Raw genomic sequence first — 24228 nt, 5'->3', positions numbered from 1 at the left:
GTGGTTTATTGCTGTCTCACCTTAACACCCCTCTGCAGAAGGGACAGCCCCACTTTCATGTCCCAGGTGAAGGGAGAACACCACTCAAGTCACCCAGCCAAGTGACAGAGCCAGAATCTGAGTTGGGGGCTGGCTGTCTCCCTAGCATTCAGCCATGATGATCCTCTACCTGCTTGAATAATTCTGTCACCCTCAGAGTAAGAAAAATGTCACTTCCAGGTCAACATTACCTGGTGGGGTCCTTCGCAGCCCCAGGAGGTGGAGATGGCTGTGGTAGCCTCATGGGGTCACTGGGAAGATCAAATTAAATAACACAAACAACTGGCCTGACCTCAACCACGGAAGTCATTTAGCAAGTCACGCCCTGCAGCCTGAGGAAACGGCCTCTGAGTTAAAGAAGGCCCCGGGATCCTGTGGCCTGGAGCAGGAAAGGCCCAGGGCAGAGCAGAGTGTGGGCTGTCAGGCTGGGGTGGGGGGTGCCCAGCAGATGCGATGCCCACTCTGTCCACAGGGGAGGTACTTACTATGTTCTTGCTGTCCTCGGCGAAGGTCGCTTTGACAAACATGGGGCCCAGGGCAAAGCCCAGGTTGTTTTCCATGTCACTCACGCAAAACTTCCAGCGAGGAAGGCAGGTCTGGAAAACACGAGCGCAGAGGGTCACTGGGCCCAGTCCTCCTTCTCCCAAGGCCTGCCTGGGAGGTGGCGCCATCGGGGGCCTGTGCTTCCCCCCAGAACTCCAGGGAGACAGACCTCTTCTGACCGCAGAAGTTACTTTAGGCCACAGACACCCCTTATGGCCACCACCTACTGTCTCCTGAGTGCCAGTCTCCATGATTGGCACTTCACGAAGGTCTGCCACTGAGCACCCCTAGCGGGCAGGGATGAGCCACTGGATAGACGGGAAGCAGAAATTTAGTAAGGGCAGTCACTGGTCCAGCAGGTGACAGTAGGTGACAGGGGTGCCACAGGGATGGGAACTCTGACATGCCTGGCCCTCCATCCAAGGCTCCCGCCAACTCCACCTGGTCCTGCTTCCTGGAGGACACAAGGAATCTTGGAGGCGCAGAACCTCGGGAAGCTGCCCATCCACCTGAGCAATGGGAACCTTCCTAGAAGGCCAGGGGCCCAGGCCCATTCACAGCCTCCTAGAGACAGATGGCCACAGTGACATCGCAAAACTTCAATGTCAGCTTTTTTTTTTTAATGTGCTAAGGATGCCAGGCAGTGCCTCACCACTGAGCCACACGCCCACCCCAACCCCAGCTCTTTCCTTATATTTCATTTTGAGACAGGGTCTCTCAATGCTCACTGCCCAGACTGGCCTTGAATTTGCAATCCTCCTGCCTCAGCCTCCCCAGCAGCTTGGACCACAGGTGTGTCACTGTGCGGGGCTTAAAATGGTTCTTCCTCAGTCTCACCCACAAGCAGTGCTAGCCCACAGGATGCCTCAGTATGAACCAGAAATGGTCTTGGGCTGCAGCTCCCCAGAGTATGGGCTGATAAAGAGCACTGGGAGGGTTTCAGCCCACTGGCCCCCTGCCTGGACATCCCCCCATGGAGAGTGTGAATGACCAGGTGTGATGACCCTGCTTATGGAAACCTGTCCAGCTGCAGGGTCCTCTTAACCCTGAGGAACAGGCGTGACAACCAGCTCAGGGCAGCCTGCTTTACACCAGCCCTACTGCAAACAACCCAAATGCCCATCAGCAGACAGATGGATAAACAAAATGTGGTGTTTTTCTACAGCAACATACCACTTGGCAGCACGGAGGAACCAGCTACTCAGAGATGCCACAACATGATGAATTCCACAGACTCACTGAGCCAGGCGGCCAGGCAGGCAGCGTAGGACTCGGCTGCCCATCTGCAGCACCTAGGGGAGAGACAGGGAGGGGCCCGAGGGCATGCCGGGTAACTGGGCCATGGAAACCTTCTCTGTCCTGACTGGGCTGGTGGTCACACACACGACTTCATTGTCACAAATCAACCAACTGTATCCTTCACCCACACTCTATGCATATGTGTGTGCATATTGTTTTTAAGCACTGGGGGTTGAACCCAGGGCTTCACACATGCTAGGCTAGCTTTCTTTCTTTTTTTCTTAATGGGGTGCTACGGATGGAACCCAGGGCCACCCTAGCATCACACTAAACTGGTCTATGTCTCAAATTTTTATTTTGAGACAGGGTCTCCCTGGAATTACAGAGTGTGCCACCATGGCCAGGTATATTGAATACTCTATTGTATGTAAATTATGACTTAATTTTTTTTTTCTAGTCAAGAAGGAAGGGAAGGCCATTCTAGTCTAAGTGTAGCCCCTGGATTCTGCTTAGCTGTCCCAACCTGTGTCCGTTTCCAATGGCTGCTTTCTGCTCCCCTCTCCCTCCTGCCCGCTGCCCTGCCAGTCATTGGGCAGCCCACAGCTGGACACAGATTTGGCCTGGATATGCTGAGGCCGAGCACATAGTGGGTCACAGCTAGGGAGCCTCCAACTTTGAGGCTGGGCAGAGGCTCTGACGGCTGAATCACGGGAAGATTCTTACTCATCTTCTGCCCGCGTCTCTGGAGAAGCCCATTCACTTTACACACATGCATTTGTCCCCTGAGTGACTCCCCTGCTCGGGGACTGTGCCAGGTCTCAGGAATTAGAGCTGAATCATCCGCAGGCCTGCCCTTGAGGACTCTGTGGAAATGCCCAGAACATCCAGCAGGAGACAGAGGCGCAGTAATGATGTCAAAAGCCGTGACAGCACTGAGCGCCTGAGTGCCCAGGGTGTGCAGGCCCCACGCCTAGAATGCTCCAGGGAGACTAAGGGAGAGAAATGAAGCACAGAGAGGTTAAGTCACTAGCCCAAAAGGAGCACTCAGGGAGCAAGTGGCTGCGGTGGGCTTGAGCCCAGAGAGTCTGGCTCCAGTGACTTCCTGCAAAAAGGCCACTTTGCCTACGACAAAGGTTTTGGAATGAGGAGAAAACTCTTTGAAAGAAGAAAGGGTCAGGCAGCATTCATCTGACGTGGGGGCCACCTCCAGGCAGAAAAGGAGGGGCCAAGAGGCCCCTGAAGAGGCTGTGGACTTGTAGCCTCTTCACTGTAACCCGAGGAGCACCAGCAGGGAGTGGAGAGGGGTCCCTCCTCCCAACAAGAACTGCGGACTGTAGGCAGGTAGCATGAGGACAGCTGGCCAGGCGCCCAGCAGAAGCTTCCGCCTTTGGAACCGACTTTACGGCCTGAGGAAAAGGAGCCCAGGGATCAGTCACCCCTTTTCACAGATGGGAAGACTGAGTCCCTGCCCCATTTAAGTGACCCGCCCAAGGCTGTGTGGTAAGAAGCAGAACCTCCCATTCAAATCTCTGCCCAGCCTCCCCTGCTCTGCAGCCGGGGCACTCCCAGCCATTCTCTGAGCCTTTGGTACATGAGGGAGGTCAGCCCTGGCACCTCCCAGGCAGGCAGGGCTCCTGGGCACAGACCCACCCCACCCATCTTGGTATTCCCACACTGGGCTTGGGGCCTGGCCCATGTGACAGTGCAGGAGTAACTGTTTGCTGTGTGGTAAGAAGCAGAACCTCCCATTCAAATCTCTGCCCAGCCTCCCCTGCTCTGCAGCCGGGGCACTCTCAGCCATTCTCTGAGCCTTTGGTACATGAGGGAGGTCAGCCCTGGCACCTCCCAGGCAGGCAGGGCTCCTGGGCACAGACCCACCCCACCCATCTTGGTATTCCCACACTGGGCTTGGGGCCTGGCCCATGTGACAGTGCAGGAGTAACTGTTTGCTGGATGCATAAATGAGAGGTGACGGCCTCATTCTTGGCATCAGAATTCCTACGGGAGGCAAGCTTCCCCGGCGGGAAGGAGGGAGGCCTGGGGCCTCCTACAGAAGGACCCGCAGAGGTTTGGGGGCACTCAAGATGGGTGGAGCCTACTGGGTCTGGGGCCTGGGACTCCTGCCCCGAAGAGAACCCGAGGCCTGGATCTGGTCCCATGACCCCAAATGGACCCTTCAGTGGCCTCTTCATTCTCCTCCTAGACTAAGCCCTCGTAAGTGCCACAGCCCTGAGGGTACAGTGGTCTTTCCAGCCCCCAGCCCAGGGCAGAGCACACAGTAGGTGCTCAGCATGAACCTGGGAATCACTGTCACAGCTCACCTTCTTGGTCCCGTACATGACTTCCATGAACTTCTCATCGGCGTCCTGAAAGCGCTGGTCGAGGAAGGAGCTTGTTTTCCGCACCAGGTTCCAGATCATGTAGTTGTTCAGCAGGCTGGGGCGAGTGGACTGCTGGCTCAGAAATGCCCGGGGCTCCCGAACAGCCTCACCCCAGCCTCCTTCCTAGCCTACCTGGGTGCTCGGCTGGCGGCTGCCTTCCAAGCACATGGAATGTAACTCTCCGAGGAACGCCTGGCGCTCCACCTAGAACCCCCCAGTGTCCAGTGCAATCACTTGCATACCAGCAGTGCTCAATACATGCTGCTGCTTAGCTGCTTTGTGTCTGAAGCTGTGAAGCTGCTGCCTAGAGACTTGCCTGGTGGTGTATGCTACAGTGGGGAGGAGGCTGCCATTCCCTGCTGAAGGCCAGACAGGAAGTAGAGGCCTTAGAGCAGCAGGGGCAGGAAAGGAAGCTCTGGCCACCAGGTTTCCATGAATGACCGTTCCCATGTCCCCCACCCACAGGGCACAGGAACCTATCTGTGGCTGAGTCATGTTTGCAAAGATGTTACCTTAGTACAAAGATGTTTACTATATTGAACATCTAACCTCAACCGGAATCACCCTAAAAGCCTGACTATGGGGAGAGTGTGGCAAATATTGTATGAACAGTTGACGGAATACTATGCAACTATAAAAATGATCCTCACAGAGGGTTTGGGATGGCACTGGGAAATATTCATAATGAAAGTCAAGGCAAGGCTTGGAGCGGTGGCACATGCCTGTAATCCCAGTAGCTCAGGAGGCTAAGGCAGGAGGACAGTGAGTTCAAAGCCAGCCTCAACAACAGCAAGGCACTAAGCAACTCAGTGAGACCCTATCTCTAAATAAAATACAAAAAGTTTGGGGATATGGCTCGGTGGTTAAGTGCCCCTGGGTTCAATCATCAGTACTCCTACTACTAAAATAAAAATGAAAAGTCAAGGGAAAAGTAGATTATCCATCTAGTCACGTTAAGGAGAAAGAAGAGCTATGGATTGGAAACCTCCCTTCCCTCACACCTTCTCTCTCTGATATGCACACACACTAACACCCCCCAAAATGACTAAGAGTAATATTTTGAATAATTTTACATTTTTCCTATTTTTCTGTAATTTTCAACATTTTTATAAGCCTTTGAAATAAAAAAATAAAATAAAATAAAAAACCCGTAAGTATTAACCAAAAATTATGGGTGGTATTGGCGGAGTCCTGTTCCATGACAGGCACGGTGTTAAAACATGAATCATTTTGTGTGACTCTCACGAATCCCCTGCTTGGTAGGTGCTATCTGATCCCCATCTTATGGGTGACAGTATGACCCCGACAAAGGACAAGGGACATGCCACAGCTACACAGCTGGCTGAGGGCAGCAGGATTTGAAGCTGCCCAGGGGACCAGCACCCTCTGCTGCCTCTCGGGGAAGCCCACCAGGGTGCAGCACCCTGCGTCCGGCTGCCCTGCCGCCTCCTGCCCCTCCTGCCCAACAGGGCTGCCGGCCTCACCATCTGTCCGTGGCGTTGATGAGGGCGGAGACCTGCTCCAGGTAGTCCTTGTCATAGACCACAATGGGCTCGGACGCGTTGATCTCCATGGGGTGGAAGATGGCGTTGAGGAAGGGCAGCCAGTTGATGGCCGGTGCCAAGGTCTGCGAGGGAAGGGGACAGCATGAGGCTGGAGGGCGGCTTCTTCTCAGCCCCATCTTTGGGTGTCCCTCAGAAGGTGTCATTGTGCCTCTCCCTGGGACCATGGTGCTGATGGAGCTCCAGGCAGAGGCAGCGTCCCCAGGAGCCAGAGGCAAACCTCATCTGAAGCGGAACCAGGTGGGATGAGAGGCTGCAGCAGCAGCAGGCACAGCAGCTGCCACCGTCACCATGCCCTTCCCATGTGGCATGTGCCACTGCCCAACTGACCAAGCAGTGGCCACAATTATCCCCATTTACAGAGGAAGAATGGAGCCTCAGACCCCTAACAGTTAAGAATCAGGAGCTGGACTGGGCTCCTGGTCTAGCTTCCTTGCTTATAAGCTGTGCAACCTTTAATAAGTTAATGTGCCCATCTGTGCCTCAGCACCTCATATGAAAAACAGGGATCATCATGACAATGAGTCCCATGTATCTGGTAACTGGGAGGGTCACACACAGAAGCCAGCACTGTCCCACTCAACAAGAGTATCCGCAGCAGCATTCTGCTGCAGAGGATCCAACATTCAGGAAGGCCAGCGTTGCGGGGGTAAATTGTGGTCCACAAGTGAGGCTGCCGAGTGGGGAGCTGGGACAGCAAAGTTGGTGATGACTGCAGCAAGAAGGGAGAGGCCCGCAGCTCAGCCCTGCACACACCAAGCCCCCGGCTATTTGCACTTGTTTGTTTTGGGGAGTTATTGGGGTCTGAACTCAGGGCCACTTTACCACTGAGCCACAACCCCAGCCCTTTTTATTTTGAGGCAGCTATGTTGCTTGGGGCCTCACTAAGTTGCTGAGGCTGGCCTTGAACTCTTGATCCTCCTGCCTCAGCCTCCTAAGCCTCTGGGATTATAGGCATGCACCAGCATGCGCCGGCTCTGTTTTTTTTTTTTTAAGTATTTTATGAGTTGTGGGTGGACAGGATGCCTTTGTTTTTATTTATGTATCTTTATGTGGTGCTGAGGATTGAACCCAGTACCTCACCCATGTTAGGAGAGCGCTCCACCACTGAACCACAACCTCAGCCCCAGCAGCTCTGTTTTAAGGTGACCCAAAAAAGACCCTGTACCCAAGGGCTTTCCAAAGAGAGACTTGGCTTTTCATAACTGTCAGCTCCGAACAGATCTCGCTTTCCCTTTGGCACCCCAAGGTGCCCTGCGCAGAGGTGTCTCCCCCAACATCTCCACGTCACGGCCAGCATCTCCTGCAGCAGCAGCCTCCAGCCATGCGAGCTATCCCTCTTGAGGTTGCAGATTTTTGTTATAAAGTCCTACAACATTTTAAAAATAAATTGTGGTAAAATATGCTGCACATTTATAATCCCAGAAACCCAGAAGGCTGAGGCAGGAGGATCTCAAATTCAAGGCCAGCCTCAGCAACCTAGTGGGACCCTGTCTCAAAATGAAAAATAAAAAGGCCTGGGGATGTGGCTCACCCAGCTCCAGATGACTTTTGCAAGACTTGAACTCTGTGCTTTCCACTTCCTACTCCCACCTGTCTCTGTGAGTCCGACGCCGGCCCAAGCGGCCCAACTTAAGTGCAAACACATAGGATTCGGGCTTCAATGCTGGCGTGTGTCCCTTGGTGTCACCTCCTCAAGCAGAGTTGCACAATGTGTCTACTCTGGCCCTGTATTCCCCACACGCTCAGTTATTTTTAGTGTGCAGTTTTACAGAACACGAGGCTTTGGGCTGCATATCTCGTCTTTTAGCAAAGACGCCTCTACATGTCAGTCACTTGGATGGGCACCTGACGTAGCTAGCAATCCCAGAAATCACGATCATCGCTTAAGACCCTCCAAAAGTGGCCCTGGGCCTGGCAGATTTCAAACCCCATTCTCTATTCTCTTGAAAGGGTGAAATGTAAGACAAATACGGGAAGTGAGAAATGCATTCCCTTCATACAGGAAAACCATACCCATAAAGCCACCTAAGATCCACCCCGCCTGCTGGGACAGGCAGTCAGCCACAAGACCCCCAATTCACAGAGGCTGAGTTTGCTGATCAGGGAAGGTGACTTTCCTGAGGTTATATGGCTTACTGTGGGTGTATTTGGCGGGGTGCTGGGGATTGAACTCAGGGCCTTGAGCAGGTAAGCGCAGGCTTTACCACTGGGCTCCACTCCAAGGCCATTGTTCCTGGGTTTGTTTGTTTATTTATTCATTTATTTTTATTTATTATTATTTCTTACATACATGACAAGGTTTATTTATTTTTTTTTTTGGTTGTAGATGGACATAATACCTTCATCTATTTATATGTGGTGCTGAAACTTGAACCCAGTGCCTCACACGTGCAAGGCAAGCGCTCCACCACTGAGCCACAACCCCAGCCCCTGCTCCTGGGTTTAAGTGGACATCTTATCTATTGGGGAACAAAGATCTCAAAGGACAAATGAGGCTGAGGACAGTGCGGGGGCAGCTCCCAAAGGCGGTATTGTGCTGGTACAAGTCACCGACCAGGTCTCAGTAGGGGGCTGATTGGCGTCATCCCTGGGTGAATGTCCCCACCAACACTGATGGCAAACCCCCACAGGGCTGGGAAGAGAAGCGCACAGTGGGCCCTGAGCCAGCAAGCGCCAGCACAGCCCTGTCGCCCAGCTGTGACTTGAGCTGGTGACATGAGCTGGGCATTAGGAGGCCTAGATCAGAGTCCCCAGCAGGAACCAGCTCTGGGCACTGTCTATCCTTTCCCTAAGATGGGGTCAGCGACCCTGTCCCCAGAGCTGACTGCCGTAGGCCTCTCTGCCTGGCTTCCCCTGTGGCCCAGAGCCTCCCCTCTCCCTAGCAGGAGACTCTCAGGCCAATCTCTACATTTCTGTGGCCACAGAATTCAGAGGTGTGTGATGAGACCTTCAAACTGGGTCCAACAATCAGGATCACCTGACTGCATGGCCTGGGGCAAAGACCTGGGAAAGTGGGTTAGTTCACTGAATGTCACCAGTTACAGGGCTCATGAGAGCTTCATGAACTGAGGTGGCGGATCCTGGCACAGGGTGAAGCATCAGGTGGGGAAAGCCCAGGATCTGCTGCATCTGGGGCCAGGTGGCGCCCTCACCCCCGGGGCCCAGCAGCCTCCCCGCTGAACCATGTAGTTCAGGTATCCGGTCAGCCCTGGGACTCAACACTCCCAAACTGCTGTCCCACTAGGCCAGGGTGGAGCAGGGCTGGCTGTAGTCCTGTGTCTGGGGCCAGAGGGACACACACTTCACCCAGGAAACCCAGTGGAAGCACGACTTCTGGAATGAAGCCTACGAGGCCCTGCACACACCAAGGTCCCCGCGGGGCAGGTGTACACTCAGCTTCCCCAGCCCCTCCCCACCGGGCCTCAGCGCCCTGCTTCTCTCGCCCATAGCACTAGGCAGGGAGACTGGGATTGTTTCTTAGTGTCCCCACTAGACCAGAAGCACAGGAAAGCGGGGCCCAAGGTGGCTCAGATGGAGGAGGAAAAAAGGGCAGGAACTTCCTCCTCGAAGGAAGAAGGAATCGATGGGTGAGGAGCGGGGAGAAGACCGGCCAGTGGAACCCACTGCAGGCGCAGGGTCCGCCCCAGCAGAACAGCAAGGGCCACCAGGTGCTCCTGCCTGAGGGCAAGGAACTGGGAGATACGTGGGACCACTCTGCTCATGCCTCGGAGACCACCAGGGCCCAGGACAAGCGGGTCAGCAACAGCACACGAGCCAGAAAGAAGGAAGCAGTAGGAAGTCCACCCCAGGCCCTGGAGGCCTGAGCAGCCACCAGGGGGCAGCCTCGGCAAGGCTGACCTTCAGAGGGGACAGCAGGTCTCTGGTGAGTCACACAGTTTCACAGAAAGTGCAGGTCTGACTCCCCGTTACGCCTCTGGATATTGCCTAGGAACATGGTCAAGAGCTGAGCCAAGCCTGAGTCCAAGGGCCAGCACCCCTGCCCTCAGGAGCCTCCGGGGCCTGACCATGTCTCTTCATCTCCTGTTCAGCAAAAGGAGAAGCAACGTAGGAATCCACACCTTTTCTTAGTGCTCCGTGCTGGATGACTGGGAATGCCCCTGTCCGTGTGAGCCTTACATCACAACCATGGAGCTGATAGGGAAACGCTGTCACACAAAGCAGCCCGGCGAGGGAAGAAGCCTGTCTCTGGAGTCCCTTTGCACTCTGTGGTCACTAGCAGGTAATCTTACTTGTCTGAGCTCCAGTTTATCTGTAACCTGGGCATAAACACCTCCTCCCAAGGGTGGCTTTATGGTCATGACGAAGTTGGTATGACCCCTCCCCCCAAGAGCCCTGTCCGACTCCAGTAGCCCTGCCCCTGCAGTAGCCGGTGCACAGGGTACCTGCAGCTTGGCGGCCGTCACTTTGTGGTAAATGAGCTCCTCGTCCCAACGCTTCTCCTGGGGGATGGTGATATTGGCCAGCGCCGTCTCAAAGTCCAGGATCTGCTGCATCTGGGGCCGGATGGCGTCCTCATCCCCACCGCCCAGCAGCTTCCCCAGCTGAACCATGTAGTTCAGGTATCCAGTCAGCACCTGTAGGGCCCAGCACCCCCAAACTGTCTGTCAGTGGCTGCCACCTGCCACCCAGTGGGCCAGGTGAGGCCGGCCCAGCTGCGGCCCTGTGCACGGGGCCCAGGAAACATGCTGGAAAATAGCTCTGGGGAGGATTCTGGCGCTGTGTGTCTTCACTGGTGTCCGTGGCACTCCTGGTAAAGCCTACCGCCTCTGCACACACACAGGTCCCTGAGGCTGGCCCCTGCTGCTCTGGCCCTGCCTTCAGGGCTCGTCCTCAGCCATCTTCCTGTTCTGGAAATGCACCTTTTCTGAACCACCCTCTGCCACCACATCCCTAGAGCTGAATCAAGTCCTTTCTCGGCTCCCTCTGCCCTGATCACAATGTATACAGTTGGCATCTAGTTGGGTGGTCCGTTAAGTAATGTCTCCCTCTCCTACTGGACCTCAAGCCCCGTGGACAGGTGAGTGAGCCTCAGTGGGCCGGGCAGGGGAAGGGAGAGCTGTGAGCGGTTGGAGGTGATCTGGTTGTGGCTCTGGATCTCCCCACTTACTGGCTGTGTGACCTTGAAGAGGTCACTTCTGTGTCTGAGACTTATTTCTTCCTCTGTATAGGGCAAGGTAAAATGAATATCCATTTGACAGATGAAGAAAATGATGTTCAGAGAAGCTGAGTGACTTTGGGGTGACTGGGAGGGTTAGAGGTAAGGTATATAAAAGGTCTGAAACCCTCAAATGGTGGGGGCTGCTACTGCCACCTCTCTACAATGGGGACAAATGACACCTAACCCCTGCCCTTTGTGCCCACAGTGCCTGCATATGAACTAGCGAGCCTGGGGGCATCCCTCCCCTGCCTGGGCTGCCTGTTGCCCATCAGGAAAGTGATACCCCTGTGTTCCCCCAGCTTCTAAGACCTGCCCAGGTATGCTGTGGGGGACACGGTGGGAGAACCCCCACAAAGGCGCACTCACCTTCTCGTTTTCAGTCTTGTTCAGGTAGTAATCTCTGGAGGGCAGGCCCAGGTCAGACTGGTCCACCTAAAGAGGGAGGCAGAGTGAGAGGAAGGCCCTGCTGCAGGCTTGTGTGTCTCCTGCGGCCTCTGCCTGCCCCAGGACTTCTCACACTAGGCACCGAGGACCAGCTCAGGTTCCAGCAGGAGCACAAGCTGGTAGCCGAAGTTACAGATGGGATCACTCGGTGATAAGACAGACACGTTCCTGCCCACCTGTGGGGTCAGCTGCAGGGACCTGGGCCCTTCTGAGGGCTGGACAGAGCCTCCTTCCTCTTTAAACACCCCTGGGCTTCAGCAATGCACCCTACTTCTCTAAACCCTTCCCAAGTGGCGAGGAACCAAGACAGGTGACTTAACCTTAAACCAAGTTACTTAACCTTTCTGATCCCCAGGTTCCTTGCCCAGAAAGTTAGGGAGATAATACCTAACCTTCGGAGCTGGAATGAGGATTCAAGAGGACAGTGTCAGTACAGGGTTTCCTGAGAGTGGGGCAGGCAGAGGAGGGTCAATTCCTGATGGCTACCATTGGAACCTTCTGGCTATACCTTGATGCACCTTGGGTAGCTGCTATTATATAGTTCATTAGGATGAAAAGGAAAGTGTAGCTCAGTGAGGTTGAGCCTCTTGCTAAGGTCACACAGTGAGTGCGTGGCACAGTTGGGGGCTGAGAACTAAGCCTTTATGACCCCTAATCTGGGGGCTCTCCTGGGTGTGCTGATCCTCAGGCTTGGGCAGGCTCTGGTGGGAGAGATGGACCAAAAGCATTCCAAGCAGCACCACAGAGCCAGAGGCTAAGGGAGGGGACAAAGAGGTGGCTACAGCTGTGCACAGGAGTTGATATCACTCGTCACTTCTGAGGCCCACGATGAGCTGCCCACCAAGATGTGTAGTCTGCCCTCTCATAGTCTCTTGCCTGTAAAAATCTCACTGCTTGGGGCTGCCAGAAATAACCCCAGCTTAGAAACCAGAGCCTGCTCCCTCGGCCCAGGGCAGGTCTCCCTCCACCCCAGGAGGCCACACCTTTTCCTTGGCCCAGGCCTGCTCACCTGGATCACATTGGTGTTGGAGTTCTTAGAGTCTGCACTGACGTAGACAGAGAAGAAGGGTGAGGTTCAGTAGTGGGCAGTGACCACCTGCAGGGTGTCCTGGAAGTTGTCCTTGGCCCAGGGACTTGTGATATTCCAGCCTCCGAGCTGGGAGAAGGCAGAGCAGAATAGGGAGGGGAAGGAGGTAAGGAGACTGTATGCAAATTCTGGTTCTGCAGCTGACTTGCTCTGTGACCCTGGAGCAGTCATCTGACCTCTGGGAGCATCCAGGGCAAATTAAAGGGCTTCTGACCTGTGACCTGGAGACCCACAGAGGGAGCAAAGACTCATCCTTGACAACTGAGCTGTGAATCCCAGAGACTTTGCCCCATGTGCTGTTCATTTGTTGGACAATCAATCACACGAACGTGATTACTATTAAGACATAAATCCAAATGTGACTACGGGAAATAAGGCTCTGTATTTTTAAAAAGGCTGATAAGCTATTGTCTACCTTGGTCTCTCTCCAAGTTGGAATTTAAAAAAAAATCTCTTTGGTCCTCCAGGATTGGCACACACTGGCACATGGGGCCTGTGCCAGAAAGGAGGGACTGGGAGAGTCCCCATGCCTGCAGCAATACCTTCCCCGAACTGAGATACGATGGCAAGCCCTTAAGCAAGCAAGGGGTGGCCAGAAAAGCCACAGCCATCTCCATCTGTGCCAGGCAGCCTGGCCCGGAGGGAAGATTTTTTCTGGGCTCAGGAACAAGGTGAGGCCTCCAGCCAGCAGGTCTGGCTCTGTTGCTGGCCTAAGACTCCCTGTTGGTTTCTCTGGAACAACACACACCTCTCGCACACTCACACCCACCTCCTGAAGAAAAGGAAGTGGCAATCCAGAGGAAGAGATTCCCAGTGAATACCGTCCCCAAGACCCACGCAGATGCACTGAGACACTTAGATGTCCTCAACAGATGCTGACACACAACCCCACACATTACAACAGACAGTCCCCCCACGCACAGACGTGCATGTACACACAGTGGCAGACAGACAGGCTGCGTGTTCCAGCTGGGTGCGGAGGCTGGAGGTGTGGGGTGGCTGAGCACCAGTGGGCCTGAGAGCTGCAGCCAGAGGGGCTGGCAGGAGGCACGGCAGGAGGAGGAGGCAAGAGTGTGTCCCAGGGACTCACCTTCTCAATCAGCTCCATCAGGGGCTTGGCCCTGAGCTCCTCAATCCTGGTTTCATCCATACATGCGTGGTAGTGTACTTGGGCCTTCCTCTCTCCCTCACTCGAGCTGGCTGTGGAATTTTCTAGAAGGAAAAGAGATAGCAGATATTGAATAAGCCCCCATTTACCTGCTGGGGATCCCCAGGCAAGTTTCTTTTGGAGCCTCGGTGCTCCCCACTGTGAAGCCGTCAGGGCAGCTGCTGTCAGGCAGGAGCAGCCAGCCCCAGCTGGTATGAGTGCCCCCATCCTAGCTGGGTGCAGATCAGGAGGGCATGCCCTGTCTCTGCCCATCTGCTGATTGGGCCTGAGGACCTGTCCCTGGCATGGCAGCCCAGGCCGACCCATTAGGACAGTTGGCATCCCTGCCAGCCAACACGTGACAGGAATTCCCCTGCCTGGTGCTGGGACAGAGCCATGTCTTGGCTTTCAGATCCCAGCTGACCTTCCTTGTGAGAAACACTGGGGTTGAGTGAAGCCTGAAAGACCTCATTCACTGTGAATTGACTTTCCGCTTCCTCCTCGGGGGGCCAGGTGCAGTCAACAGACCTGCAGATGACTCCAAGGGCTGTTTTCCCCGTCCCTCCCCAGCTCAGGCCAGCGGCACCTCATCCTCTTTGGTTCTCAGACCCCCACCCACCCGCCCACCCAGAGACTCCCTTCCCATCCTCCCTTTCCTTAGCCCCTGGTCCAGAGCCACCTGCTGAAGGCCACCCTCCTGTGTGAGCACAGCACAGAAGGTCCCCATCTCTACCTGGTGAGTTTGAGTACTCAGGTCCCCAGGACCTACTACGTGCTGGGGCTTCTGGGCCTGCATGTCTGTCTCAGAGCTCCACTCCAGACCATGCCAGATTCTTGGCCCCTGCGTCCATCTGGCCACTTGTCCTTCTCTCAGATTAGTTGTTCTCTGACCTTAAACCTCTTCCTTTGCTTTCTCCCAAGATCTCTCCAAACCCACCTCCTCCACAGGCACCTTTCTCATGGGGCTCTATCAACCCATCCATCCATCCATCCATCCATGGGACGCAGATCAAAGGGTTGCTCTGTGCCAGGTACTGTGGGTACTCTGGGACCAGACAACAATGTCTTCAACCCCAGGAGGCTTCGGCATGGGACCCAGCTAAAACCCCACTTGCTTCCATCCTTTCTCAGACTATTTTTTTTTTACCCAGAGCCTCTCCTATGATACTCCTTCCAGAACATTCTCAGCACTCTGGGCACAAAATTAAGACCTGCTCTCTACCCCCAAAGAGCTTACGGTCTAGTGGGGACATAGATGTGTGAAGGAAGGAATACAGTACACAAAAGTGCTTTAACACTGCAGAGGCTCTGGAACACATAGAAGCACCCCGCTCTGCTTGGGGGTGGGGGGCCTCCAGAGGAGGTTCTATTGGAGCTGGGTCTCAAAGAGAAACAAAGGCGGTCTCCAGGTAGAAACGGGGGGAAAGGGCACTGGGTGGAGGGAGTGGACAGCGTGGGGCCAAGGAAGGAAGCAGGAAGGGCCTGCTGCTGGAAGAAAAGGAAAGAGTGTGGCATTTGCTGGGTGCCAAGGGCACGAGTCACTTCCTGGCCAGTCTCTAATCAGCTTCTCCAGTCCTCACCCCAGAAGGCTCCCCGTCCCTCCATTCTGGCATAAATAGCACCATGGTTATCATTGGTCAGAGGGCATCAAGCCCAGTCTAGCTGAGGTCTGGAAGGTAGCCCCGGAAAGGGGATGGGCATGCGAGGGGCTGGACTGAAGGCAGATCAGAGCCAGAAGGCCCTGAGCGAGAGACGGAGGTTGGGGGCTTGAACAGGGAGGGGCAAACCCTGCCCTGGAGACCAAGGGCTGCCGCTGGGCTCTGGAGACACCTGTGTGAGGCTTCCTGGGGACAAAGGAGGGAAAGGGGGCGGAGCTAGGGTTGCTGCCACACCTCAGACTCAGGAAGCAGAGCATGGGGGGGGGGGCAGGGGGGAGTCCCTCACCCCAGGGGCCTCAGCTCTGTGGTAATACTTCTCCCTTCCCAGCAGCTAGGCTCTTGGAAGGACAAGCAGGAGAACTGTCATCATTTGCCAGGCCCAGAAGCTGCGCCTCACCATCCACATCTGGCTCCAGTCATGTCCCTGAATGCCAGGGCCACTGTTAGGGGAGGTGCTCTGTGCACAGCTAGAGGGCCTGGCATCTCCCTCCTCCAGAGCCCAAGGCCACCCAGATAAGAGGCCCATGGAAGGCTCACCAGGAACAGCCTGGCTGTGCTATCACAGCACATTCTGAGTTCCAGCTTGAGGCTGCCTGGCCCTTCCTTCCCTAGCACCTGGAGGTCAAGGACACCACCTTCAAGCATGGCCTCCCTCTCTCCTTTGTTGAGAGGCTCCCCAACCAAGCTCAAAGTTCCTCCAGCAACCTGGGGTCCTGCTCATGGGCTTTCCCACAGCTGTGTGTTTTTGGCATTTGGTGGCTGCCAGGCTGGGTGTGGAGATGCACGGACCCGTCCGCGGAAGCTGGCAGCCCAGTGGTGAACAGATGGCAACTAAAGTCACAAGAGTGTTTGATTCCACACAGGGGAGTGTGAAGAGAAGGTGCCGGAAGCCATGAGAGGATGGTGGGAGAGGCCTGGGAAGGCAGCCAGAGGAAGCCCTGCTTGGGCAGGAGGAGGCTGACGTGGAGCAGGAGTGGGGATGCGTGGGCTGCCTCACCCCACATTGTGTCTTAGTCATCCCTGTGTCCCCAGAACCTGAACAGGCACAAAGTAGGCCTTCAGCAACATGTGCTCAAAGAAGAGAGCTCAGTGTCCGTGTTTAACAAGGCAGGATGTCACCTCAGGGGAGGAGGGTGAGGGGCTGGTGTCACCCAGGATTTGCATGGAGAGGAAATGCAGGTGTGTGCTGTGCTACGCCCCCTCCAGGGGTACCACACCTGGACCCTGCTTCCAGCTCTGGCTGGGGCAGGAGCCCTGGTGGAAGTTCAAGTGCCTCTTCCCACCTCTGCTTCCTGGAGCCCCCAGGATTCTCCCACCTCCTCTCCTTCCTCACTCAAGGGCTCCAGGGACAAGTGCTGAAGCAAGATGGCCAGGTGGAGGCCACTGGAGTAGATCAGGTGGGCCAAGATGGGGGCATGGGCCAGCAGAGGAGGGGTGAGAGTGTCAGGAACGGTGCCAGGCTTCCTCAGCCTGGGCAAGAAGCTGCCTTTACCAGGATGTGGAGCCCAGGGAATCAGTGGCAAGTGAAGAGCGTCGGTCTGAAGTTCAGGTTCAGACACTTGGGGATCTCTACCAGACCCCCGAGTGGACCTCTGCCCTGGGCCTCAGCCACTGACTCCAGTGACTCATGCGACCTCCAGTAAGTTACCCAACCTCTCACCTATAAATTGGGTGTGGTACTAGTAAGAGCCGCAGTGGGAACTGTTAGGATGAGATGTACACAAACGGCCACACCCACACAGGGGTGGCTGGTCTCCAGAGAGGCTTAAGCGGCCTGAGTCCAAATTCCAGCAAGCCCAAGCCACTGTGGGCTCTGCCCTCCCAGGCAGGTGCCTCCCCTCCCCTCCCTGGGCCTAGCCTTCTCCCAGTCTCTGAAATGCGAGGATGATGCTGAATCCCCATGGGGTGTTCATGAGATCTCGGTGCAGGGCCTGGCCTGCAGTAGGCACCAGGAATGGCAATGACACATGGTATCCTTATTTTTTTTTCTCCTGCAGAACAAGGCGCCTTCTTTATCAGCTCCCCTTATCCCCAGCAGGATGGGGCTCCGGAGGCCTGTGACTGTTGGAACTGAGTCTGTGGTTTTTATCTAAAACAAACACAGGTCCTGCCCTGATGGCCAAGTGGGGGCCCCACACGTCCCTGGCCAGGCAGTCCTGCTGCAGCCAGGGAGACCATGGAATTCCCAGCTCCCCCCCTCCCTGTCCCGCAGCCCCCCGGGTCACCGCCCTGCCCCCCTGGGTCACCGCTCTGCCTGCCTGGGCTCGCGCAGGCTCCTGAGGAGTGATGTGGGAAAGGGCATTCCAATAAAAACTCCCAGAAGAAGAAGTGGCCCGATTAAATGGGATGCTGTCTTTCCTCTCCGGGACTTTGGGGAAGTGACTGGGGAAGTTTCTGGAACTCAGGGCTCCAAGAAGGAAGTATCCAGGCAGTTGGAAACTCTGTGGTCTGGTCTCAGGTGGCCAAACAATTTCTATGCCCTTGGGACCCCAGAGTGACCCCATCCTCAGAATGTGCCCCGCACAGAGCCAGCATTTCAGAGGCACAGCCTGTCCACAGACGGCAGGAAGATGAAACAGCAAATGTGGGAAACATAAAAAAAAAAAACCATGAGCGATGACACAGGGTGACCTGATTCATTGCCAGATCAGTGACGTGGACACATCTCATGCTGCTGGAGTAGCGTGCATGTGTAGATTGTGTTTGAGATAGAAGGAAGGAGGCTGTGAACTTTTCCTTATGGTCCTAGTAATGCTTGAATTGTTACAAGCTTGCATTACGTTTTTTTGTTATGATTTATGATATATATATATATGATATTGTAGAGTAAACCTGGCAGCACCATGATGCACGTGTAGCTCAAGCCCTAAGAAGCCCTTGGAAAACACAATAGAGGCAGTGGGTTGAAGGGGTCTTGAAGGGCTGGAATATATGATCCAAGCACAGTGGGAAAGCCTCAGGCAAGGGCCAGGCTAAGGAGTGAGGGGCCTGTCTGTTGGCTTCCCCGATGATGTGAGGCCACACTTTTTTTTTTTTTTTTTGGTACCTGGGACTGAACCCAGGGTCACTTAACCACTGAGCCTCATCCACAGCCCGTTTTCTTTTTCATTTCGAGACAGGGTCTCACTAAGTCGCTTAGGGCCTCGCTAAGGTGCTGAGGCTGGCCTCGAACTTGTGAACCTCCTGCTTTGGTTTCCCAAGTGGCTGGGATTACAGGCCTGCGCCCCTGTACCTGGTGAGGCCACACTCTTGTCTCCCTTAAGTCCACAAGGTAGTGCTTGTATGTCTCTTGGGGGAGTGACAGAGTGCAGTGAGGCGCCTGTGTTCTGAACAGCTGAGGTCGCTCCCTCCAGCCAGCAGGCTGCAAGGAGGACACCCACAATCCTAGTTCAGCCCACCTGTTCCAGGTCTCTGGATTTCCTGAGGGCCTGGGATGAATTCACCCATGAAAGAAATGCACGGCTTGCCCAAGCTCACTCGGCACATGGATGGTAATTGCTGTCCTCTGGACCAGTGGATGCCGTCCTTGCCGGCACTGCAAATATCCTTTTTCTCTGTCCATCTAGAAAGAAGTCTGCTCCGGGTGACCTCAGAGGAACCTGAGCACTCTCTTGTTCCAGTGTCCACCCAGGTATCGAGGCCCACAGGTGAGGGGCTGTTCTAGACTAATCCCCAGGAGTAACCCTGATGGGGATGGGACCCCAGGATGTGCCTTCCAAGCCTCTGGTCAGTGTGACGCAAAGATGACCCCAGTACTGAGTCAGGCCTAGGCCAGGGCTTGGCTGGCCTGCAAAGCTCGACCAAGCAGCCACTGCAGATGGGAGCCATGAGGCCAGAGGCGCTGCCCAGCCAATCTCTTGAGCAGCGACACTCGGGGCCTGTCTATGGGAATCTGACTTCAGGAGAGCCAGGAGACAAAGGACAGAAGTTTTGAGGCCCCATAGCTGATCCCAGCTCCACCTTTTCCTGGGAAATACATTTCTTTTGTCTTTGTGAGTCTCATCTGTAAAATGGGAATATACTGGTGCCTACTTGAATCCACCACAGGAATAAAATGAAGTAACCCAAGAGCCTCGGTGGCGCGGAAGTGCCTGTACTGCCTGCTCTGGAACCAGGTCCGCGTCAGTGCTTCCCTGAGAAATAAAATAAGCAGTGATCCTTTCCCTTAGAGCATCCTTATTAACCATGTGAGTTAGACGCCACTTTACAGGTGGAGAGCTGAGGCCTGAAAGGCTGGTGGCTCTCTGCAGTCACACAGCTTGTCAGGATGAAGTCAGGATGAAGGTGGGGTGGAACCCACCCCACCAAGAAGGGCGCCTATGCCCTGCTGAGCCCTCGGTGGGTGCCAGGCCCTGTGCGTGGCCCTCTGAACCACACGTGCCAGTCAGTGTCACAGCAGCCTCACTCTCGGTGGCACTGGCTTCTCCATTTCACAGAGACTGGAGCTCCAGTGGAGAGAAGCAGGTCACTTGGCAGTGGCCAAGCTTATGCCAAGGCCACCAGACTTCGCAGCTCTCTGGTCTGCCTCCTGATACCATCAGCCCCTGGCCCTGGGGTCAAGGGTTTGATCGCCTGGTGCCAGCTGTTCTGTGCCCGGCTCAGAGCAGCTTTCCATGTCCAATGGGACTCTCAGGGACACGGTAATGTAAGGCTACGGCCCAGGCCTGGAGGCCACTCCTCATGAGCCCTGCCTACGTACAGGGAACAGGACAGGATGGATCCAGTCTTGGCACAGGTCTAAGGTCCTCCCAGTAAGAATCAGCTCCAGGCCAGTGGGAGGCCAGCCCCCTTGACCACAAAGCAAAAGGACTGGTTCTGGGCCTAATTGTCCATCTTTCTTCCTCCCCCCCTCGATGCTCTCTGCCCCCCAGAGCATGAGCCCCCCTCCATTCTGGAATGAAGGTATGTTCTTGGCAAAATTATCTCACATTTCTGAGCCTCAGTTTCCTCATCTATAAAATGGGAACGATAATCCCTAAGTCCCAGGATGCTAATGAGAATTAAAGAGGCAGTAGATATAAACAGCCTAAAACATAATAGACACTCAAAAGATGCCAGTGTCCTTCCCACTCTCCTCCAGCCCTCAGTGTTCTGTGCTCCCTTCAACGCAGTGACAAGGGAGCTATGTCTGTCCCTCATACCTGAGGAGAGGGCATGGGACAGGGGAAAGGGCACATGACCAGGAATCAGGCCAACTATGAGCCTATCTTGAGGACCTCTCTGAACCTCAGTTTTTTCATCTATCAAATGAGGTGAACGATACCTCCCCAGCTCCCACCCTACAGGATAAAATGGGATGACAGTTCAAAAGCATTCTGTGAACCATACAGTCCTGTGCGGGGATTAATGTGAGGAATGAGAGTACTACCACTGCAAAGAGCAACCATCATGTGCAGACTGAGAAGAGCTCTTTACACATATTTTCCCATTGAATTTTACAACTTGGAGGAGCACAGTTGCCAGTGTGTCAATGAATAACCAGGCTCCAGGACTGGCCCAGACCCCTCAGTGAGAGTCGGCACTGAACCCAGATCCTGCGGCTACCGCAAGGGGCCAGCCCACCTTGCTACATGTCTGGACACCCGCTGCTTCGTTATGGTCCTGCCAAGGCCCCGGCTGTGTCACTGGGCTCTAGGGAAGGGACTGTCCTGAGTTGTAGCCTTGAAACCACAGACATATTTGCCACTTGAGCTTCCAGATCTGAAACAAAAGGCAGCACCCCCTTTGGAAGACACCTTTGGTGGCCTCAGATATCCCGGGGCCATCTCAGGCTGGGGCTTGGGCGTTTTGGCCTGCAGAATTCCTTTACTCTCAGTTCGCGTACCACCCTGCTCCATCCCTGGGGGACCAGGAGGAGGCTGTCACTGCACTGGGTGCTGAGGGACACCCCACCCAGGAACTGCCCGGGTCAAGGAGAAAGGACAGGTAGGTTTACCTGGTGGCAGCTGTGCCCCAGCATGAGGCACGAGTGAGTCAAGGACTCCTTCACCACCTTCACCAAGAGTCCCAGCTGCCTTGATTTCATAATTGTCAAATTAGAATCATTTCCTGTCTCGTAAGGAGATGACTGTCCTTTTGAGAAGATTTGTCCCCTCTCAGGTAGCTTCTTCCATTTTACCTATATTGGGTGTCTTGAGTGGTTTTCAAAAAGTTAATGAGTATTGTCAAACCCAAGGTCTGTCCAGCATGGTTGCATGGATTGTTTTTTTCATAATCTGGCCCTTCCCAGCATTTAGGGTCCCAGGACAGGGGACAGCAGGGGGCTGCAGGAAAAGGTCCCTACTGCCAAGGGGTTTGAGTCAGGACTGGGGTGCAGCCTGGCGCTGGAATTCCCTCTGGGTTCCGTGGGGCTGATGGGAATTCAACAAACATGAACCAGAAATACAGCTGCACACAAGGCAGGCGGGGGATTGGAATCTGAGGATGAAACCATCAACCCCAAAGTCAAAAGTACTTTGGAGAGTCTGTGAGGCCACGGAAGACGCCTGCCTACGTGGACAACTTAACTCTCCGATAAGCTGTTACAACTTTCGTTGGGCCGTAGCCTTAAAGTCTGATGTGGTATGTCCAGCCTTGACTCCATTTGCTCACAGCTTTCAAAACTCAGTCAATGCTAGCCAAGGACGATGCTGCATTCTGAAGCCACAACATAAACTGACCACAGCTACCAGCTCCTGTGTACCTGGTATAAGTCACACACGGGCTGACGCATCACAGTGTGTTCCGTAGTGCTCAAAGCTCTGCAGTTTGGGCTGAGCGCAATGGTGCCTGATTGTAATCTCAGCTCCTTTGGAGGCTGAGGCAGGAGGATTGCAAATTTGAAGCCACCGTGGCCAATGTAGCAAGTACCCTGTTTCAAAACTTTGACAAAGCACCTGCCTAACATATGCAAGGCCCTGAGTTTGATTCCCAGCACCTCTATGGTTTGGATGTTATTAATGCTGTTTCACAAAGAAACTGAGACTAGAGATGAATAACTCACACAGCAGGGCCCCACAGCAAGTGACAGAGCAATGTCCCTCCTCTGACCAGGCCTAGCTGGCAGGTGCAGTAGGTGGCTCCCCCTGCAGCCCATTCCTTAGTGTCCCCATTGGTGCTTACCCAGCAGGTACTTGATGATGGCTTGATTGTGTTCCCAGAGGTTGCTGAAGTTCCCCCAGCGTGAGAGGCCATCAGGCACAGGGTTGGCCTTGATCCAGCCCCCACAGGCATAGCTGAAGAAGTCCTGGCAGGGGTCCACTGTGGGGTTCATGGAGTTCAAGATGGAGCTGGTCACCGAGATGCAGGCCTCGCTCAGGCACACTGGGGGTGTTCCTGGAGGGGTAAGGGAAAAAAGTCAGTGATGGGCAGGGAAGAGGGTTGGGGAGGGCAGTGCAGGTGGCCTAGGGCCCCAGCACACGAGCTCCACCCTTGCCCTGACCGAACAGACTTGGAACTGGATGGTCACTAGACCCCAAACAAGAAAGGGTTCTAGTAGCTTCATGATCTTCTGCTTTGTAAAAAAAGACTTCTGCCAGTTGCCTAAAGTCCCTTCTGTGGTTTAAAAGTACCTGGAGCCCAGGTGCTTTTTTCTCTTTCTAGGGATTGAATCCAGGGGCTCATCACCCCAGGGCTACATCCCTAGCCTTTTTTACTTTGAGACAGTTTTGCTAAACTGAGGGTGACTTCAAATGTCCTATCCTTTTACCTCAGCCTCCGACGTAATCTGGGATTACAGGCGGGCACCAGCACACCCATGGGTGGTTTTCTCTTAATCAACCCTTCCCTCCACAAAGATTCTCTGACTTCTTATTATTCCCCTATGCTCAACACACTTATCCACTCACTCACGCACTCATCTACTCCACAAAATCAATACTGGGGCCCTCTGCGGAGTTCAGAGTGTGTGTGAGGCGGGGAGACAGGAGGCTGTCCTTCCCTTCAGGAGCCGACCCTTCTGCTGGGGACACACGTGTTACATAAGCAAAGTCAAAACACCAGGAGAAACTGCCACTTATTTACAAAACTAAACTGAACCTTGACTAGGAGCCAACTGGGTGATGTGGACATATGGTACCAGGACTCAGGGACAGGGAAAGGACTGGGAGAAGCCATTCCCTCACCAGGCAGGAGAGCTGGTTGTCCCAATTGAGGGTGGGGGGCAGTGGCTGAACAACCCTAAACCAAAACAATAAATAAATAAACAGAAACAACCTGAGAGGCTGGTTTGCCAAAGGCGTGAGCAAAGGCCGGACCCTGCCTCAAAGCTGTCTGATGAGCTCTCGCAAGGGACCAACCTGGCAGGTCCCCAGAGGCTCCTTGAGGCCACAGGACGAATGAACCTGTCCACCTCATGGCCTGCCCACAGGAGCCACCCAGGCCACAGGGGGGACTGCTTCCTGAACAGGCTGGGCACCAGGACCACCACCCACGTTCACGGTCTTCCAACCCTCGCTCCAGCGTCAGATATGGGTGGAATATCCCTGAGGAAATTGAGGCTCTGAGAGAGCAACCAGATCAAGTTCATCCAGCCACACGGGAGAGCTGAGAGCCAACGCTGCCCTGTCCTGGCCCAGCAGCCCCAAGGTCGTGTTTTCCTGCTGTCCGTCTCCTCTTTGGTGGCCACAGCAGGGGCTGGAGTGGCCTGACGGGCAGGATTGTTTCCTTCACCACACAGGGAGGCAGTGAGGCTGGGTAGATTTGGAGACTGGTAGATCTGGGTTCAAATCTCAACTTTCTGCTTCTGCCTGTGCGGTCTGGTGCAGAGACCTCCTTTAAGAGCCTGGATTGGGGGCACAGCTCAGCAGTATGCACTCTGCCACCGAAGGCCCTGGGTTCAACCCCCAGCACTGCCAAAGAAAACCAAAAACAAAACCTCTGAGCCTCAGTTTTTTCCAGGGTCCATTTCACTGTGATGACAGGAAGACCTCCCATGATCCCATCACACAGGGTACATCAGACAGGTCT

The 24228-nt window shown here is 54.6% G+C and overlaps 1 protein-coding gene across 1 annotated transcript in view; it reads right to left on the bottom strand.

The window, feature by feature from the left end:
• Positions 1–332: 332 nt before the first annotated feature.
• The window catches only part of LOC143388929 (endothelin-converting enzyme 1-like), a 43961-nt gene continuing 20065 nt past the window's right edge, over positions 333–24228 (bottom strand). The window contains 8 exon segments of the mRNA XM_077108326.1: positions 333–635; positions 4143–4257; positions 5687–5829; positions 10171–10362; positions 11313–11378; positions 12400–12546; positions 13568–13689; positions 22384–22584. Of these exon segments, the coding sequence (XP_076964441.1) occupies positions 333–635; positions 4143–4257; positions 5687–5829; positions 10171–10362; positions 11313–11378; positions 12400–12546; positions 13568–13689; positions 22384–22584 (1289 nt within the window).

This window comes from Callospermophilus lateralis, unplaced genomic scaffold, assembly GCF_048772815.1.
Source record: "Callospermophilus lateralis isolate mCalLat2 unplaced genomic scaffold, mCalLat2.hap1 Scaffold_45, whole genome shotgun sequence".
In the NCBI taxonomy this organism is placed as follows: Eukaryota; Metazoa; Chordata; class Mammalia; order Rodentia; family Sciuridae; genus Callospermophilus; species Callospermophilus lateralis.
Note: the sequence above shows the minus strand (reverse complement) of the source record. Positions and strands in the feature narration are given on the sequence as shown.